Source organism: Myiozetetes cayanensis, unplaced genomic scaffold (genome assembly GCF_022539395.1).
Source record: "Myiozetetes cayanensis isolate MyiCay16 unplaced genomic scaffold, myiCay2020 scf743, whole genome shotgun sequence".
NCBI lineage: Eukaryota > Metazoa > Chordata > Aves > Passeriformes > Tyrannidae > Myiozetetes > Myiozetetes cayanensis.
The window spans coordinates 1,071-21,372 of record NW_026088013.1 but is presented as its reverse complement, the minus strand read 5'-3'; the positions used below and the strand labels follow the sequence as shown (position 1 = coordinate 21,372).

The 20,302-nt window shown below is 60.8% G+C and overlaps 1 protein-coding gene across 1 annotated transcript; it reads right to left on the bottom strand.

Annotated features, from left to right (window-relative positions):
- Positions 1–6,837: 6,837 nt before the first annotated feature.
- On the bottom strand, positions 6,838–19,094 carry LOC126652280 (adhesion G protein-coupled receptor E5-like). Its single transcript, XM_050338969.1, has 6 exons — positions 19,077–19,094; positions 16,494–16,688; positions 13,647–13,867; positions 11,545–11,610; positions 9,440–9,531; positions 6,838–6,927 (listed from the first exon to the last, which is right to left on the bottom strand). The coding sequence occupies exons 3-5, from the start codon at positions 13,805–13,807 to the stop codon at positions 9,471–9,473; spliced, it is 288 nt and encodes a 95-aa protein (XP_050194926.1). The 5' UTR covers positions 13,808–13,867; positions 16,494–16,688; positions 19,077–19,094; the 3' UTR covers positions 6,838–6,927; positions 9,440–9,470.
- Positions 19,095–20,302: the final 1,208 nt, after the last annotated feature.

The window sequence follows — 20,302 nt, the reverse complement described above, 5'->3', positions numbered from 1 at the left end:
GTGGCACTGACGGTGGTGCTGGGGGTCTGGGGTGCTGGGGGTGCTGGGGGTGCTGGTTTTGGTGGGTGGGTTTATGATGATTTTGGGGTGATTTTTGGGGTTTTTGGGGTCTCTGACCCTCTCTCCCCCAGCCCGCAGGGGTGGTGGCACTGACGGTGGTGCTGGGGGTCTGGGGGCTCTGGGGTGCTGGTTTTGTGGGGGCTTATGGTGATTTTGGGGTGAATTTGGGTGTTTTGGGGTCTCTGACCTCTGACCTCTCTTTCCCCCAGCCCGCAGAGGTGGTGGCGCTGACGGTGGTGCTGGGGGTCTGGGGGCTCTGGGGTGCTGGGGGTGCTGGTTTTGGTGGGTGGGTTTATGGTGATTTTGGGTGATTTTGGGTGTTTTTGGGGTCCCTGACCCCCCGTTTTCCCCCAGCCCGCAGGGGTGGTGGCGCTGACGGTGGTGCTGGGGGGTCTGGGGGCGCTGGGGGTGCTGGGGGTGCTGGTTTTGGTGGGGGGTTTAGGGTGATTTTGGGATGATTTGGGTGATTTTGGGGTGTTTTTGGGGTGATTTTGGGGTGATTTTGGAGTTTCAGAGCTCCCCTGACCCTCCGTTTTCCCCCAGCCCGCAGGGGTGGTGGCGCTGACGGTGGTGCTGGGGGGTCTGGGGGCTCTGGGGGTGCTGGTTTTGGTGGGGGGGGTTATGGTGATTTCAGGGTGATTTTGGGGTGATTTGGGATCTTTGGGTGATTTTGGGTGATTTTGGAGTCTTGACTCCCTGACTCCTCTGTTTCCCCAGCCCGCAGGGGTGGTGGCACTGACGGTGGTGCTGGGGGTCTGGGGCTCTGGGGTGCTGGGGTGCTGGTTTGGTGGGGGTTTATGGTGATTTTGGGGTGATTTTTGGGTGAATTTGGAGTGATTTTGGGTGTTTTTGGGGTCCCTGACCCCCTTTCCCCAGCCCGCAGGGGTGGTGGCACTGACGGTGGTGCTGGGGGTCTGGGGGCTGCTGGGGTGCTGGGGTGCTGGTTTTGGTGGCTCCTGCGCTGCGCGAGAAGCGCCGCACCGAGGGCTCCTACCGGCCCAGCCGCGAGGAGATGGGGAGCCCGGGACCCCCCGGACCCCCTGCGCCTGCCCCCCGAGGAGAGGCTCATCTGAGACCCCTGGGACCCCCACCCTGAGGAGAGCTGATCTGAGACCCCCTGACCCCCTGAGGAGAGACTGATCTGAGACCCCCTGGGACCCCCCGGACCCCCTGAGGAGAGACTGATCTGAGACCCCAGGACTCATCTGAGACCCCGGGACCCCCCCGACCCCCCTGTGCCTGCCCCCGAGGAGAGGCTCATCTGAGACCCCCGGGACTCATCTGAGACCCCCGGACCCCCTGAGGAGAGGCTCATCTGAGACCCCCGGGACTCATCTGAGACCCCTGGACCCCCCCGAGGAGAGGCTCATCTGAGACCCCGGGACCCCCACCCCTGAGGAGAGGCTCATCTGAGACCCCTGGGACCCCCACCCCGAGGAGAGGCTCATCTGAGACCCCTGGGACTCATCTGAGACCCCCGACCCCCTGAGGAGAGGCTCATCTGAGACCCCTGGGACCCCCCGCGCCTGCCCCCGAGGAGAGGCTCATCTGAGACCCCCTGGGACCCCCCCCGAGGAGAGACTCATCTGAGACCCCCAGGACTCATCTGACACCCCGGGACCCCCATCGAGGAAAGGCTCATCTGAGACCCCCGGGACTCATCTGAGACCCCTGGGACCCCCCCGACCCCCTGCACCTGCCCCCAGAGGAGAGGCTCATCTGAGACCCCTGGGACCCCCACCCTGAGGAGAGACTCATCTGAGACCCCCTGGGACCACCTTGAGACTCCCCATCAAGGAGAGGCTCAGCTGAGACCCCCGGTACCCCCCTCAGGACCCCCTTGTTACCTCCTCCAAGGAGAGACTCATCTGACACCCCCTGGGACCCCCTGGGACCCCTTGTGACCCCACCCCCAAGGGGAGACTCAGCTGAGACCCCCCTGGGACTCCCCCCATTGAGGAGAGAGTGACCTGAGACTCCTCGGGACCTCCCAGGAGAGACACCTCACGGGGGAGGGTCTTGACACGAGTGGGGGCTCCTTTGTGAGTGGGGGGGTCCTTGGGCACGAGTGGGGGTCTCTTACCCACGTGGGGGTCTTTTGTGAGTGGGGGGCTCTTTCATGAGGGGGGGTCATTCCCATGTGGGGGGTCCTTGGACACGAGTGGGGCTCTTTCACACGTGGGGAGGGTCCTTCCATGAGTGGGGGTCCTTTACCCACGTGGGGCTCTTTCATGAGTGGGGAGGGTCTCTCTCACCCATGGGGGTCTCTTACCCACGGGGGTCTTGACACACCTGGGGGTCCCTACCCACTTGGGGGTCTTTTGCCCACGTGGGGTCTCTCCCACGACTGGGGGATTCTTTCCCTCATGGGGTCTCTGACCCCGGAGGGAAGGGGAAGGGGAGGTGCCTTTGGCCTCGTGGCCCCGCCCTCGTGGGGAGGGGCAGGAGGAGGGGGCGGGGTTTGGATCAAAGTCTATTTTTTTTTTTTGAAATAAAATTGTCAAATTAAATTTAAAAACCAAAACCCACAAAAACTCCCCCACCCCACTCCCAAAAAGGACGTGATTTGGTGGGGGTACAAAAATTTGGGCCCCCACCAAATCACCTCAAATTGACCCCAAAACCCCCTCACAACTTCCCGACCCCAAATCCCTCACCCCACCCCCAACCCCCCAAACTTCACCCAAACCCCTTGACCCCAAATCCCCCAAATTCACCCCCAAACCTCCAACCCCCATTCACCCCAAACTCCCCCAACTCACCCCCTCGAACCCACCTCCCCCAAACCCCCAAATTCACCCTAAATCCCCTCAAATTCACCCCAAATCCCCCCAAATTGCAGCCCCCAACCCCCCAAATTCACCCCAAATCACCCTCAAACCCCCAAATTCCCCAAATTGACCCCAAATCCCCTCAAATTCATCCCCAAAACCCCTCCAACCCCCCAATTCACTCCCCAAATTCACCCCCAAATTGACCCCCAAACCCCCAAATTCACCCCAAATCCCTCAAATTCACCCCCAAACCCCCAAATTGAGCCCTCAAACCCCCGAAATTCCCAAAACCCCCAAATTCACCCCAAATTGACCCCAAATCCCCAAATTCACCCCCAATCCCCAAACTCCCCAAATTCACCCCCAAACCCCCCAAATTGACCTCTAAATCCTCAAATTGACCCCCAAACTCCCCCAAATTGACCCCAAATCCCTCAAATTCACTCCCCAAATTGATCCCAAATCTCTCAAATTGACCCCCAACCCCCCAAATTCACCCCAAATTGATCCCAAATCCCTCAAATTGACCCCCAAAACCCCCAAATTGACCCCAAATCCCTTCTAAGTGACCTCAAACCCCCCAAATTCCCCCAAAACCCTCAAATTGACCCCAAACCCCCGAAATTCCCCCAAAACCCCTAAATTGACCCCAAATTCCCCCTGTTTCTCCCCTCAGGACCACCCCCATTTGTGCACACTCATTTATTGATCGTGGGACCCCCAAAAAAAAACCCTAAAGTGGGGGAATGGGGATGGGGAGGGGCGACCCAAATCGCCCCCTTTTATTTTTGACCCCCTCAAAATAAAAACTCCTCAGGTCACGAGTCCAGGGTGGGGTGGGGAACCTGGGGGAAAAAGGGGAGTCAGCTTTGGGGACCCTCCTCGCCACGGGGACTCCAAATCCCCCAAATTCACCCCAAAACACCCAAAGTGACCTCAACCCCCCAATTGACCCCAAATCCCTCAAATTGACCACAATCCACCCTAAAACCCCCAAAGGGACCCCAAATTCACCCCCAACTCCCCCAAATTTACCACAAAGCCCCCAGAGGAACCCAAACCTCCCCAAGGGACCCCAAATTCACCCCAATCCCCCCAAATTCACCCCCAAACCCCCCAAATCCACCCCAAACTCAACCCAAACCTCCTGAAATCCCCCAAATCCACCCCAAACCCCCAAATCCACCCCAACACCCCAAACTCACCCCAAATCCACCCAAATTCACCCCAACCCCCCAATTGACCCCAACCCCCCAAATCCACCCCAATACCTCCCAAATCCACCCCAAATCCACCCCAACATCCCGTAAATTCACCCCAATCCCCAAATCCCCCTAAATTCCCCAACCCCCCAGATCCACCCCAACCCCCCCCAAGTGATTCCCGGGGCCGTGGCTCACGCGGGTGTGACTGGTGTGACTGGTGTTACTGGTGACGTTACTGGTGACGTTACTGGTGTGACTGGTGACGTTACTGGTGTTACTGGTGGTGAACTCGGAGTAGCGGCCCGAGCGGGGGGGGCACAGCAGGGACCGGTACCACTCTCGGACCTGGCACCCCCCCCCAATTAACAGGGGACCCCAATTAACACCGGGGACCCCAATTAATGCCAGGGACCCCCAATTAACAGGGGGACCCCAATTAACAACGGGGACCCCCCCAATTAACAGGGGGACCCCAATTAACACCGGGGACCCCCAATTAACACCGGGGACCCCGATTAACACCGGGGACCCCAATTAATGCCAGGGACCCCCCCGGGAATGGGGGAGACCCCCAATTAACAGGGGACCCCCCAATTAACAGTGGGACCCCCAATTAACACCGGGGACCCCCAATTAACAGTGGAACCCCCAATTAATGCCAGGGAGCCCCAGTTAACACCGGGGAGCCCCAATTAATGCCGGGGACCCCCATTAATGCCAGGGACCCCCAATTAACACCGGGGACACCCCAATTAACAGCAGGGACCCCCAATTAACACCGGGGACCCCAATTAACACCAGGGAACCCCAATTAACACCGGGGACCCTCAATTAACACCGGGGAGCCCCAATTAATGCCAGGGACCCCAATTAACACCGGGGACCCCCAATTAACACCGGGGACACCCCCGGGAATGGGGGACCCCCAATTAACACCAGGGACCCCCAATTAACACTGGGGACCCTCAATTAACACTGGGGACCCCCAATTAAGAGGGGGACCCCAATTAACACCGGGGATCCCAGTTAATGCCAGGGACCTCCCAATTAACAGGGGGACCCCAATTAACACCGGGGACCCCCAATTAACACCGGGGACACCCCGGGATGGGGGAGACCCCCGGGAATGGGAGACCCCCCCCAAGGGAGTGAGGGACCCCCAATTAACACCGGGACCCCCAATTAACACCGGGGACCCCCCCGGGAATGGGAGATCCCCAATTAACACCGGGGACCCCCAATTAACACGGGACCCCGTGAATGCGGGACTCCCCACTAACACCTGGGGACCCCCACCAACACCGGACCCTATCACCGGACCCCCGGGATGGGAGACCCCGTTAACACCGGACCTCCCAAGATCATGGGACCCCACTAACAGGGACCTCCACTGGGACCGGGAGACCCCCACTAACACCGGGGACCCTAACTAACACTGGGACCCCGGAATGGGAGACCCCCACTAACAGGACCCAATTAGCACCGGGGACCCTAATTACCCGGGACTGGGAGACCCCACTAACACCGGACCCCCACTAACACCGGGGACCCCCACCAACAGCGGGGACCCCAACTAACACCGGGGACCCCCCCAGGAATGGGGGAGACCCCCAATTAACACCGGGGACCCCACTAACACCGGGACCCCCGGGAATGGGGAGACCCCCACTAACAGGGGACCCCAATTAGCACCGGGGACCCTAATTAACACCGGGGACCCCCACTAACACCGGGACCCCACTAACACCGGGACCTCCCCGCAGTGAGGGACCCCACTAACACTGAGACCCCCACTAACACCGGGGACACCCAGGATGGGGAGACCCCTGAATGGGAGACCCCACTAACACCAGGGACCCCAACTAACACTCAGGGACCCCACTAACACCGGGGACCCCCGGGAATGGGAGACCCCACTAACACCGGGACCCCACTAACACCGGGACCCCTGGAATGGGAGACCCCCACTAACACCGGGGACCCCCGGGAATGGGAGACCCCCCCAACAGGTCCCAGGGCAGTTTTGGGGTCCCCTGGGGCTTTTTCCTGCCCTTTGGGGTGGGCGAGGCAGTGGCAGAGGAAGATGAAGGTCCCCTGGGGGTTTGGGGTCCTGGGGCTTTTTGGGGTGCCAATTTTTGGGGTGCTGACCTTGGGGTGGGCGAGGCAGTGGCAGAGGAAGATGAAGGTCCCCTGGGGGCTAGGGGTCCCAGGGGTTTTTGGGGTTCATTTTTGGGGTGCTGACCTTGGGGTGGGCGAGGCAGTGGCAGAGGAAGATGAAGGGTCATTGGGGGTTGGGGTCCTGGGGTGGTTTGGGGTCCCAGGGTGGGTTTGGGGGTCCTGGGGTGGTTTGGGGTCCCGGGGGCTTGGGGGTTTTTGGGGTGCCACTTTTGGGGTGCTGACCTTGGGGTGGGCGAGGCAGTGGCAGAGGAAGATGAAGGTCCCCTGGGGGCTGGGGTCCCAGGGGGTTTTTGGGGTGCTGCTTTTGGGGTGCTGACCTTGGGGTGGGCGAGGCAGTGGCAGAGGAAGATGAAGGTCCCCTGGGGGTTAGGGGTCCTAGGGGGTTTTTTGGGTGCTGCTTTTGGGGTGCTGACCTTGGGGTGGGCGAGGCAGTGGCAGAGGAAGATGAAGGTCCCCTGGGGGCTTGGGGGTCCCAGGGGGCTTGGGGGTCCTGGGGTCTCATTTTTGGGTGCTGACCTTGGGGTGGGCGAGGCAGTGACAGAGGAAGATGAAGGTCCCCTGGGCCGCGTTGAGGGCGCAGAAGAGGAGGGGAGGGGCGGGGCTCCTGGGGGAGGGGCGGGCCCCCCGGCCCAGCCCAGGCCCCCCCAGCCCCCAGCGCCCACCCCGTGCCCAGCAGGCACAGCTGGCCCAGCGCTGTCACCACCAGCACCCTGGGGACACAGGGGGACAATGGGGACACTGGGGACACCCACGGACCCCCCAATGTCACCTGGGACCCCCCAGTGTCCCCCCAGCTCCCCCAGTGTCCCCCCAGTGTCCCCAGTGCCCCCCGTGCCCAGCAGGCACAGCTGGCCCAGCGCTGTCACCACCAGCACCCTGGGGGACACAGGGGACACTGGGAACACTGGGGACACTGGGGACACCCCTCAATGTCCCCTGGGACCCCCCAATGTCCCCCCAATGTCACCTGGGACCCCCCAGTGTCCCCCCCAGTGTCCCCCGTGCCCAGCAGGCACAGCTGGCCCAGCGCTGTCACCACCAGCACCCTGGGGGACACAGGGGACACAGGGGACACTGGGGACACTGGGGACACTGGGGACACTGGGGACACCCCTCAATGTACCCTGGGACCCCCCAATGTCCCCTGGGACCCCCCAATATCCCCTGGGACCCCCAGTGTCCCCACAGCCCCCAGTGTCCCCCCAGTGTCCCCCGTGCCCAGCAGGCACAGCTGGCCCAGCGCTGTCACCACCAGCACCCTGGGGGACACAGGGGACACTGGGGACACTGGGGACACTGGGGACACTGGGGACACTGGGGACACCCCTCAATGTCCCCTGGGACCCCCAATATCCCCTGGGACCCCAATGTCCCCCCATATCCCCCAGTGTCCCCCATGCCCCCCAGTGCCCCCGTGCCCAGCAGGCACAGCTGGCCCAGCGCTGTCACCACCAGCACCCTGGGGACACAGGGGACACTGGGGACACTGGGAACACTGGGGACACCCCTCAATGTCCCCTGGGACCCCCCAATGTCCCCCCAATGTCACCTGGGACCCCCCAGTGTCCCCCCAGTGCCCCCCGTGCCCAGCAGGCACAGCTGGCCCAGCGCTGTCACCACCAGCACCCTGGGGGACACAGGGGACACTGGGGACACTGGGGACACTGGGGACACTGGGGACACCCCCCAATGTCCCCTGGGACCCCCAATATCCCCTGGGACCCCCCAATGTCACCTGGGACCCCCAATATCCCCCCAGTGCCCCCCGTGCCCAGCAGGCACAGCTGGCCCAGCGCTGTCACCACCAGCACCCTGGGGGACACTGGGGACACTGGGGACACCCCTCAATGTCCCCCCGACCCCCCAGTGTTCCCTGGGACCCCCCTATGTCCCCCCGGACCCCTCGGGGTGTCCCTGGGACCCCCAGTGTCTCCTGGGACCCTCCTGAGGTGTCCCATGTCCCCTGTGACCCCTGTGACCCTCCAATGTCCCCACCTGACCCTGTGCAGGTGTCCCATGTCCCTGTGACCCCCCAATGTCCCCAATGTCCCCAATGTCCCCACCTGACCCTCCTGAGGTGTCCCATGTCCCCAATGTCCCCAGTGTCCCCTCAGTGTCCCCAATGTCCCCTCAGTGTCCCCAATGTCCCCAATGTCCCCAATGTCCCCACCTGACCCTCCTCAGGTGTCCCATGTCCCTGTGACCCCTCAGTGTCCCCTCAGTGTCCCCAATGTCCCCAGTGTCCCCAATGTCCCCTCAGTGTCCCCTCAATGTCCCCTCAATGTCCCCACCTGACCCTCCGGAGGTGTCCCATGTCCCCAATGTCCCCTCAGTGTCCCCTCTATGTCCCCAATGTCCCCTCAATGTCCTCAGTTTCCCCACCTGACCCTCCGGAGGTGTCCCATGTCCCCAATGTCCCCTCAGTGTCCCCAATGTCCCCACCTGACCCTCCTGAGGTGTCCCATGTCCCTGTGATCCCCCAATGTCCCCTCAGTGTCCCCAGTGTCCCCACTGTCCCCACCTGACCCTCCTGAGGTGTCCCATGTCCCCAATGTCCCCTCAGTGTCCCCAGTGTCCCCACTGTCCCCACCTGACCCTCCTCAGGTGTCCCATGTCCCCAATGTCCCCCCAATGTCCCCAATATCCCCAATGTCCCCACCTGACCCTCCTCAGGTGTCCCATGTCCCTGTGACCCCCCAATGTCCCCAATGTCCCCTCAGTGTCCCCAATGTCCCCAATGTCCCCCATGTCCCCAGTGTCCCCTCAGTGTCCCCAATGTCCCCTCAGTGTCCCCAATGTCCCCAATGTCCCCTCAGTGTCCCCACCTGACCCTCCTCAGGTGTCCCATGTCCCTGTGACCCCCCCAATGTCCCCCAAATGTCCCCTCAGTGTCCCCACCTGACCCTCCGCAGGTGTCCCATGTCCCCAATGTCCCCAATGTCCCCTCAGTGTCCCCAGTGTCCCTGTGACCCCTCAGTTTCCCCAATGTCCCCAATGTCCCCTCAGTGTCCCCCCAATGTCCCCTCAGTGTCCCCACCTGACCCTCCTGAGGTGTCCCCTGTCCCTGTGACCCCCCCAATGTCCCCTCAGTGTCCCCACCTGACCCTCCTGAGGTGTCCCCTGTCCCTGTGACCCCCCAATGTCCCCTCAGTGTCCCCACCTGACCCTCCTGAGGTGTCCCATGTCCCTGTGACCCCCTCAATGTCCCCTCAGTGTCCCTACCTGACCCTCCTCAGGTGTCCCATGTCCGGGGTCACCTCATGGAATTTCTCCACCAACTTCCAGACGGTGACAACGAGGACGACGGCGTTGACCTGGGGACAGGGAGGGGACACTGAGGGGACAGTGGGGACATTGGGGACATTGGGGACAGGGAGGGGACAACAGGGACACTGAGGGGACATTGGGGACAGTGGGAATAGTGAGGGGACATTGGGGACATTGGGGACACTGAGGGGACATTGAGGGGACAACAGGGACAATGAGGGGACAAATGGGGCACTGGGGACAGGGGGACAGTGAGGGGACAGGGGGACATTGGGGACAGTGGGGACAGCAGGGAGGACATGGGACATTGGGGACATTGGGGACAGTGAGGGCACAGTGAGGGGACAGTGGGGACATTGGGGACATTGGGGACAGTGGGGACAGTGAGGGGACACTGGGGATACTGGGGACAGGGGGACAGTGGGGACAGTGGGGACACTGGGGATACTGGGGACAGGGGGACAGTGGGGACAGTGAGGAGACACTGGGGACATGGGGACACTGAGGGGACAGTGGGGACATTGAGAGGACATTGAGGGGACATTGGGGACATTGGGGACAGGGGGACATTGGGGTGACATTGGGGGTGTCCGGGGGTCCAGGGGGATGACACTGGTGACACTGGGGTGACAGGGGGTGACAGGGGTGACATTGGGGTGACACTGGGGTGACAGAGGGGTGACAGGGGGGTCAGGGGGTGACAGGGGGTCAGGGGGTGACACTGGGGTGACACTGGGGTGACACTGGGGTGACACTGGGGTGACAGGGGGGTGACAGGGGGTGACACTGGGGTGACACTGGGGTGACACTGGTAACACTGGGGGTCAGGGGGTAACGGGGGGTGACAGGGGGTAACATTGGTGACACTGGGGGTCCCAGGGGGTCCAGGGGGTCAGGGGGTCTCACCGCCAGGATGACGATGACGGGGTGACACTGGGGTGACACTGGGGGCAGGGGGTGACACTGGGGGCAGGGGGTGACAGGGGGTGACACTGGGGTGACAGGGGGTGACAGGGGGTCAGGGGGTGACAGGGGGTGACACTGGGGGGTCTAGGGGTCCCAGGGGTCCAGGGGGTGACAGGGGGTGACAGGGGGTCTCACCGCCAGGATGACGATGACGGGGGTGACACTGGGGTGACACTGGGGTGACACTGGGTGACACTGGGTGACACTGGGGTGACACTGGGGTCAGGGGGTGACAGGGGGTGACAGGGGGTCAGGGGGTGACATTGGGGTGACACTGGGGGGACACTGGTGACACTGGGGTGACACTGGGGTGACACTGGGGACACTGGGGTGACACTGGTGACACTGGGGTGACAGGGGGTCAGGGGGTGACACTGGGGTGACACTGGGGTGACACTGGGGTGACAGGGGGTGTCAGGGGTGTCAGGGGGTCATGGGGTGACAGGGGGTGACAGGGGGTGACACTGGGGTGACATTGGTGACACTGGTGACACTGGGGGTCAGGGGTGACAGGGGGTGACAGGGGGTCCTGGGGTCTCACTGCCAGGATGACGATGATGGGGGTGACACTGGGGTGACACTGGGGTGACACTGGGGTGACACTGGGGTGACACTGGGGTGACAGGGGTGACAGGGGGTCAGGGGGTGACACTGGGGGTCAGGGGGGTCCTGGGGTCTCACCGCCAGGATGACGATGACAGGGGTTACACTGGGGGTCAGGGGGTGACATTGGGGGTGACAGGGGGTGACAGGGGGTCAGGGGGTGACAGGGGGGTCCTGGGGGTCTCACCGCCAGGATGACGATGACAGGGGGTGACACTGGGGGTCAGGGGGTGACAGGGGGTCCTGGGGGTCTCACCGCCAGGATGACGATGATGGGGGTGACACTGGGGTGACACTGGTGACACTGGTGACACTGGTGACACTGGTGACATTGGGGTGACACTGGTGACACTGGTGACACTGGTGACATTGGGGTGACACTGGGGTGACACTGGGGGGTCTGGGGGGTGACATTGGGGTGACAGGGGGTGACAGGGGGTCAGGGGGTCCTGGGGTGACAGGGGGTGACAGGGGGTGACAGGGGGTCTCACCGCCAGGATGACGATGACGGGTCCTTGGAAGCTCCAGCGGAACCCCGGGCCAGGGACAGCCAACAACTGCAATGGGGACATGGGGGTACTGGGAGGGACTGGGAGGCACTGGGGGGACTGGGGGCACTGGGAGGGATTGGGAGGGACTGGGAGGGGATTGGGAGGGGCTGGGAGGGACTGGGAGGGCACTGGGAGGGGACTGGGAGGGACTGGGGACACGGGGGGGCACTGGGAGCACTGGGAGGGGATTGGGGGACTGGGAGGGACTGGGATTACTGGGAGAGACTGGAGAGGACTGGGAATACTCACTAAGAGGGGGTCCCAAAGCCCTCCCATTTCCCTCCCCACTCGCCCCTTTAGGGGTCCCAAAGCCCCCAAACCCCTCACTCACTATCTGGGGTCCCAAAGCCCCCTTCCCCCCTACCCCCACTTCACTATTTGGGAGTCCCAAAGCCCTCCCATTTCCCCCTCCCCTCCCCTTTAGGGGTCCCAAAGCCCCCAAAGCCCCCCAAACCCCCACTCACTATTTGGGGTCCCAAGCCCCTCCCTTTTCCCCTCCCCACTCCTCCTTTAGGGGTCCCAAAGCCCCCTTCCTCCCCCCCACACCCCCACTCACTATTTGGGGGTCCCAAAGCCCCTCGTACCCTAACCTCCTCAGGGGGTCCCAAAGACCCCAAACCCCCACTCACTATGAGGGGGTCCCAAGCCCCTCCCCTTCCCCTCCTCCATCCCTGCCCTCAGGGGGTCCCAAAGCCCCCCCAAACCCCCAAACCCCCACTCACTATGTGGGGATCCCAAAGCCCTCTGTGACACCCCCACCCCACACTTCACTATCTGGGGTCCTGAAGCCCCCTCCCCTTTCCCTCCCCCATCCCCCTCAGGGGGTCCCAAATCCCCTTCCTCCCCCACCCCCTACTCACTATGTGGGGTCCCAAACCCCCCAACCCCCCAGACCCCTCACTCACTATTTGGGGTCCCGTAGCCCCCGGAAGGCGGCGGCAGCCACGGCGACCACCAGGGCGGGCCCCCGTACCCCAACCCCCTCAGGGGTCCCAAAGCCCCCAAACCCCCACTCACTATTTGGGGGTCCCAAAGCCCCTCCCATTTCCCCCCTCCTCACTCCTTTAGGGGTCCCAAAGCCCCCAAACCCCTCACTCACTATCTGGGGTCCCAAAGCCCCCTTCCCCCCAACCCCCACTCACTATTTGGGGTCCCAAAGCCCCTTCCTTTCCCCTCCCCTCCCCCTTTAGGGGTCCCAAAGCCCCCAAACCCCCACTCACTATGAGGGGGTCCCGAAGCCCTCCCTTTCCCCTCCCCCATCCTCCGCCCTCAGGGGGTCCCAAAGCCCCCAAACCCCCCAAACCCCCACTCACTATGTGGGGATCCCAAAGCCCCTCTGTGACACCCCCACCCCACACTCACTATCTGGGGTCCTGAAGCCCCTCCCCTTTCCTCCCCATCCCCCCTCAGGGGTCCCAAATCCCCTTCCTCCCCCACCCCCTACTCACTATCTGGGGTCCCAAAGCCCCCAAAGCCCCCCAAAGCCCCTCACTCACTATCTGGGGGTCCCAAAGCCCCCAAAGCCCCCCAAAGCCCCTCACTCACTATCTGGGGTCCCGTAGCCCTCGGGAAGGCGAGTGGCGGCCGCGGCGACCACCAGGGCGGGCCCCGCATCCCAACCCCCTCAGGGGTCCCGTAGCCCCCTGTGCCCCCCAAACCCCCCACTCACTATCTGGGGTCCTGTAGCCCCTGGGAAGGCGGTGGCGGCCGCAGCGACCACCAGGGCGGGCCCCCTGCACCCAACCCCCTCAGGGGGTCCCAAAGCCCCCAAAGCCCCCCAAACCCCCACTCACTATCTGGGGTCCCGTAGCCCCAGGGAAGGCAGAGGCAGCCACGGCGACCACCAGGGCGGGCCCCCGTACCCCAACCCCCTCAGGGGTCCCGTAGCCCCCTGTGCCCCCAAACCCCCACTCACTATCTGGGGTCCCGTAGCTCCCGGGAAGGCGGTGGCGGCCGCAGCGACCACCAGGGCGGGCCCCCGTACTCCCAACCCCCCTCAGGGGTCCTAAAGCCCCCCAAAGCCCCCCAAAACCCCCACTCACTATCTGGGGGTCCCGTAGCCCCCCGGGAAGGCAGAGGCAGCCACGGCGACCACCAGGGCGGGCCCCCCGTGCACCCCCAGCAGCAACAACCGCGGGCTCAGCCACGGGGGGGGAAAGACCCGGACCAGCAAGGTGTGCAGGAACAGCCCCTCCAAAAACATCCAGGAGAAAACAGCCAGGAAAGAGAGGTGTAACAGCACCGCCACCCCCCGGCACAGCACCTAGGGGAAAATACCCCAAAATAACCCAAAATCCTGATAAAAATCATCAAAATCCCGATAAAATCACAATAAAATCACAATGAACCCCCAGAACAGCCCCTCCAAAAACATCCAGGAGAAAACAGCCAGGAAAGAGAGGTGTAACAGCACCGCCACCCTCGGCACAGCACCTGGGAAAATACTCCAGCAAACACCGAGGCTCAGCCACGGGGGAAAGACCCGACCAGAATCGAGGAACAAAATCCCGATAAAATCTGCCAATAAACACCCAGGAACAGCCCCTCCAAAAACATCCAGGAGAAAACAGCCAGGAAAGAGAGGTGTAACAGCACCGCCACCCCCCGGCACAGCACCTGGGGGGGGAAAATACCCCAAAAATAACCCAAAATCCTGATAAAAATCATCAAAATCCCGATAAAATCACAATAAAATCACAATGAACCCCCAGGAACAGCCCCTCCAAAAACATCCAGGAGAAAACAGCCAGGAAAGAGAGGTGTAATAGCACCGCCACCCCCGGCACAGCACCTGGGGAAAATACCCCAAAATAACATCAAAATCCTGATAAAATCATCAAAATCCGATAAAATCACAATAAAATCACAATGAACTCCCCGGAACAGCCCTCCAAAAACATCCAGGAGAAAACAGCCAGGAAAGAGAGGTGTAACAGCACCGCCACCCTCGGCACAGCACCTGGGGGCAAAATACTCCAAAAATAACCCAAAATCCTGATAAAAATCATCAAAATCCCGATAAAATCACAATAAAATCACAATAAAACACCCCCAGGAACAGCCCCTCCAAAAACATCCAGGAGAAAACAGCCAGGAAAGAGAGGTGTAACAGCACCGCCACCCCCCGGCACAGCACCTGGGAGGCAAAAATACCCCAAAAATAACCCAAAAATCAGCAAAATCCTGATAAAATCCTGATAAAATCACAATAAAATCACAATGAACCCCCCCCCGGAACAGCCCCTCCAAAAACATCCAGGAGAAAACAGCCAGGAAAGAGAGGTGTAACAGCACCGCCACCCCCCGGCACAGCACCTGGGGGGGGAAAATACCCCAAAAATAACCCAAAAATAACCCAAAAATACCCCAAAAATCATCAAAATCCCGATAAAATCACAATAAAACACCCCAGGAACAGCCCCTCCAAAAACATCCAGGAGAAAACAGCCAGGAAAGAGAGGTGTAACAGCACCGCCACCCCCGGCACAGCACCTGGGGGAAAATACCCCAAAAATAACCCAAAATCCTGATAAAAATCATCAAAATCCCGATAAAATCACAATAAAACCCCCCCAGGAACAGCCCCTCCAAAAACATCCAGGAGAAAACAGCCAGGAAAGAGAGGTGTAACAGCACCGCCACCCCCCGGCACAGCACCTGGGGGGGGAAAATACCCCAAAAATAACCCAAAAATCAGCAAAATCCCATCAGAAATCATCAAAAACCCGATAAAATCAGAATAAAACCCCCCAGGAACAGCCCCTCCAAAAACATCCAGGAGAAAACAGCCAGGAAAGAGAGGTGTAACAGCACCGCCACCCCCCGGCACAGCACCTGGGGGGGGAAAATACCCCAAAAATAACCCAAAATCCTGATAAAAATCATCAAAATCCCGATAAAATCACAATAAAATCACAATGAACCCCCCCAGGAACAGCCCCTCCAAAAACATCCAGGAGAAAACAGCCAGGAAAGAGAGGTGTAACAGCACCGCCACCCCCCGGCACAGCACCTGGGGGGGGAAAATACCCCAAAAATAACCCAAAAATCAGCAAAATCCTGATAAAAACACGATAAAAACACAATAAATCCCAATAAAACAACCCCAGGAACAGCCCCTCCAAAAACATCCAGGAGAAAACAGCCAGGAAAGAGAGGTGTAACAGCACCGCCACCCCCCGGCACAGCACCTGGGGGGCGAAAATACCCCAAAAATAACCCAAAAATAACCCAAAATCCTGATAAAAATCATCAAAATCCCGATAAAATCACAATAAAATCCCAATGAACCCCCCCAGGAACAGCCCCTCCAAAAACATCCACGGGGCCCCACGGGCACCCCCCGGCATCAAAACTGGGGGAGGGGGACATGGGGGGGGTTTGGAACCCCAAAATTCTCCCAAAATCAACAAAATCCTAATAAAAATACCCCAAACTCCCCCCCAAATCCTCTCCAAGACCCCCAAATCTCCCCCAGGACCCCCCAAATCCCCCCAGGGACCCCCAGGACCCTCGTACTGGGCTGTGTGTTCCGTGGATGCCCAGCAGGAAGGGGCCCTGGGACCCCCAAACCCCCCATAAACCCCCATTTAACCCCCAAACCCCCATAAATCCCCATTTTAATCCCATAAATCCCCCATAAACCCCCATTTAACCCCATAAATCCCCATAAACCCCCATTTTAACCCCATAAATCCCCATTTAACCCCATAAATCCCCCCCAGGACCCCCATAAATCCCATAAATCCCCCATAAATCCCCATTTAACCCCATAAATCCCGATTTTGACCCCATAAATCCCCATTTTAACCCCATAAATCCCCCCCAGGACCCCCATAAATCCCATAAATACCCCATAAATCCTGATTTTAACCCCATAAATCCCATACCTGGTTGTGGGTTCCGTGGATGCCCAGCAGGAAGGTTCCCTGCCCCACCAGCAGGCTCAGGCTCAGGTGCAGGTGCAGGGTGGTCCGAAGCCCCCCCAGGGCCCGGCACAGCCCAAAGGTGGCCACCGAGACCCCCAGGGCCACCAGGGAGACCCCCAGGGCCAGCTGGGTCACCAGGTCCAGCAGCCAGTGCTCCTGGGGGGGGAACAGGGGGGCTCAGAGACCCCCAGGGCCAGCAGAGAGACCCCCAGGGCCAGCAGAGAGACCCCCAGGGCCAGCTCAGAGACCCCCAGGGCCAGCAGAGAGACCCCCAGGGCCAGCTCAGAGACCCCCAGGGCCAGCAGAGAGACCCCCAGGGCCAGCTCAGAGACCCCCAGGGCCAGCTGGGTCACCAGGTCCAGCAGCCAGTGCTCCTGGGGGGGGAACAGGGGGGCTCAGAGACCCCCAGGGCCAGCAGAGAGACCCCCAGGGCCAGCTGGGAGACCCCCAGGGCCAGCAGAGAGACCCCCAGGGCCAGCTGGGTCACCAGGTCCAGCAGCCAGTGATCCTGGGGGGGGAACAGGGGGGCTTAGAGACCCCCAGGGTCACCAGAGAGACCCCCAGGGCCACCAGAGAGACCCCCAGGGCCAGCAGAGAGACCCCCAGGGCCAGCTCAGAGACCCCCAGGACCAGCTCAGAGACCCCCAGGGCCAGCAGAGAGACCCCCAGGGCCAGCTCAGAGAGACCCCCAGGGCCAGCAGAGACCCCCAGGGCCAGCTCAGAGACCCCCAGGGTCAGCTCAGAGACCCCCAGGGCCACCAGAGAGACCCCCAGGGCCAGCTCAGAGACCCCAGGGCCAGCAGAGACCCCCAGGGCTCAGCTCAGAGACCCCAGGGTCAGCTCAGAGACCCCCAGGGCCACCAGAGAGACCCCCAGGGCCAGCTCAGAGACCCCCAGGAGCAGCAGAGACCCCCAGGACCAGCAACCAGTGCTCCTGGGGGGGGGCAGGGGGGCTCAGAGACCCCCAGACTGCCAACAGGGAGGGGGTTTGGGGGTCCCTGGGGGGGTTTAAGGGGCAGTTTGGGGGTCCCTGGGGGAGTTTGGGAGTCCCTGGGGAGGTTTGGGGGGACTGGGGGCTTTGGAGGTCCCTGGGGGTCCTGAGGGTCCCTGGGGGTTTGGGGGACTGGGGGAATTTGGGGAGTCCCTGGGGTGGTTGGGGGTTCCTGTGGGGTTTTGGGGGTCCCTGGGGGTGCTTTAAGGGGCAGTTTGGGGGTCACTGGGGAGTTTGGGGGTCCCTGAGGGGGTTGGGTGTCCTTAAGGGGAGTTTGGGGTCCCTGGGGGGTTGGGTGTCCTTGAGGGAGTTTGGGGGGACTGGGGGGGTTGGGGGTCCCTGGGGGGGAGTTTGGGGGGTCCCTGGAGGTTGGGGGGTCCCCAGGGGGTTTGGGGTCCCTGGGGGTTGGGGGTCCCAGGGGGAGTGTTAGGGGGCATGTTTGGGGGTCTCTGGGGGAGTTTGGGGGTCCTGGGAGGTTGGGGGGTCCCTGGGGGGGGTTTATGGGGCAGTTTGGGGGTCTCTGGGGGATTTGGGGGTCCCTGAGGGGATTTTGGGGGTCCCGGAGGTGTGTTGGGGTGATTTTGGGGCGATTTGGGGGTGATTTTTGCTCACCTGGAGCTCGTGGAAGGCTGGGGGGTTTAGGGGGTGTTTTTGGGGTATTTTGGGGTGTTCTTGGGGTGATTTTGGCTGTTTTTGGTTCACCTGGAGCTCATGAAAGACCAGGGGGTTTTGGGGGGGGTTTAGGGGGTATTTTGGGGTGTTTTTGGGGTGATTTTGGCTGTTTTTGGCTCACCTGGAGCTCGTGGAAGGCTGGGGGGTTTTGGGGGTGTTTTAAGGGTATTTTGGGGTGATTTTGGGGTAATTTTGGCTGTTTTTGGCTCACCTGGAGCTTGTGGAAGGCTGGGGGTTTAGGGGGAGTTTTTGGGGTGATTTTGGGGTGATTTTGGGTGATTTTTGCTCACCTGGAGCTCGTGGAAGGCTGAGGGATTTAGGGGGTATTTTAAGGGTATTTTGGGGGGATTTAGGGTGATTTTGGGGTGATTTTGGGGTGATTTTGGCTGTTTTTTACTCACCTGGAGCTCGTGGAAGGCTGGGGGTTTTAGTGGGTATTTTAAGGGTATTTTGGGGTATTTTGGGGTGATTTTGGGGTAATTTTGGCTGTTTTTTGCTCACCTGGAGCTCGTGGAAGGCAGGGGGGTTTTAGGGGGTGTTTTAAGGGTATTTTGGGGTGATTTGGGGTGATTTTGGGGCATTTTTGGTTTTTTTTTCTCACCTGTAGCTCGTGAAAGGCTGGGGGTTTTAGGGGGTGTTTTTGGGGTATTTTGGGGTATTTTGGGGCATTTTTGGGGTGATTTTGGCTGGTTTTGGCTCACCTGGAGCTCGTGGAAGGCTGGGGGTTTTGGGGGGTATTTTAAGGCTATTTTGGGGCGTTTTTGGGGTGATTTTGGCTGTTTTTGACTCACCTGGAGCTCGAGGAAGGCCGGGGGTTTTAGGGGGTATTTTAAGGGTATTTTGGGGTGATTTTGGGGGGATTTTGGGTGATTTTGGCTCACCTGGAGCTCGTGGAAGGCCAGGAGGTTTTGGGGGGGGGTTTAGGGGGTATTTTGGGGTGATTTTGGGTGATTTTGGCTCACCTGGAGCTCGTGGAAGGCCGGGGGTTTTGGGGGGGGTTTAGGGGGTATTTTGGGGTGTTTTTGGGGCATTTTTGGGTGATTTTGGGGTGTTTTTGGCTGTTTTTTGCTCACCTGGAGCTTGTGGAAGGCTGGGGGTTTTGGGGGGTATTTTAAGGGTATTTTGGGGTATTTTGGGGTGATTTTGGGGCGTTTTTGGCTGTTTTTGGCTCACCTGGAGCTCGTGGAAGGCTGGGGGTATTTTAAGGGTATTTTGGGGTGATTTTGGGTGATTTTTACTCACCTGGAGCTCGTGGAAGGCTGGGGGTTTTGGGGGGTATTTTAAGGGTATTTTGGGGTGATTTTTGGGTGATTTTGGGGCATTTTTGGGGTTTATTTTCTCACCTGCAGCTCGTGGAAGGCCAAGAGCACAGCAAAGCTGGTCAGGTGGTCGCAGGCACAGACGGTGCCCCCAGGGGGGGGGGTCCCGTTTTTGGGGGGCACCTCCCGACACCCCCCCGTGTCCCAGCGCAGCTCCCGGGGGTCCCAGAAGGCGCAGAGGACCCTCCCCCCCAATTTGGGGTCCTGGGGGGGGGTTAAAAGGGTCCCCATCAGTCCTGGAGTGTCCCCTCATCACTCAATGGGGGTCCCTCATCCCCTTTTTTGGGGGGGTCCTCTCGCTATGGGGGTCCCCCTTCTTTTGGGGTCCTCAAACCCCTCTGGGGATCCCCCTCTTTCTGGGGTCCCCAACCCCTTTGGGATCCCCCTTTTTGGGGTCCCCAAACCCCTTTGGGGGTCCCCCCCCCTTTTTTTGGGGTCCCCAAACCCCCTCTGGGGCTCCCCCTTCCCTCTTTTTGGGGTTCCCAAACCCCTCTGGGGGTCCCCCTCCTTTTTCTGGGGTCCTCAAACCCCCCTTGGGGCTCCCCCCTCCCTTTTTTTGGGGTCCCCAAAACCCCTTTGGGGCTCTCCTCCCTCTTTTGGGGTCCCCAAGCCCCACTTGGGGCTCCCCACCCCTCATCTTAGGGTTCTAAACCCCCTTGGGGCTCCCCCTTTTTTGGGGTCCTAAACCCCCTTTGGGCTCCCCTCCCTCTCTTTAGGGTCCCAAAACCCCTTTAGGGCTCCCCCCTTTTTGGGGTCCTCAAAGCCCCCTTTGGGGCTCCCCCCTCTTT

Bases quoted from the DNA above. Each gene is read 5' to 3' on its own strand.
- LOC126652280 (XM_050338969.1), bottom strand. From the start codon at position 13,807: ATGTTTTTGGAGGGGCTGTTCCTGCACACCTTGCTGGTCCGGGTCTTT. The intron at 11,611-13,646 runs GTGAGTGGGGGT...TCCCCATTGCAG, and splicing joins GGCTACGGGACCCCCAGATA to TTGTTGGCTGTCCCTGGCCC. The intron at 9,532-11,544 runs GTGAGACCCCCT...CCCTGTCCCCAG, and splicing joins CCGTCATCGTCATCCTGGCG to GTCAACGCCGTCGTCCTCGT.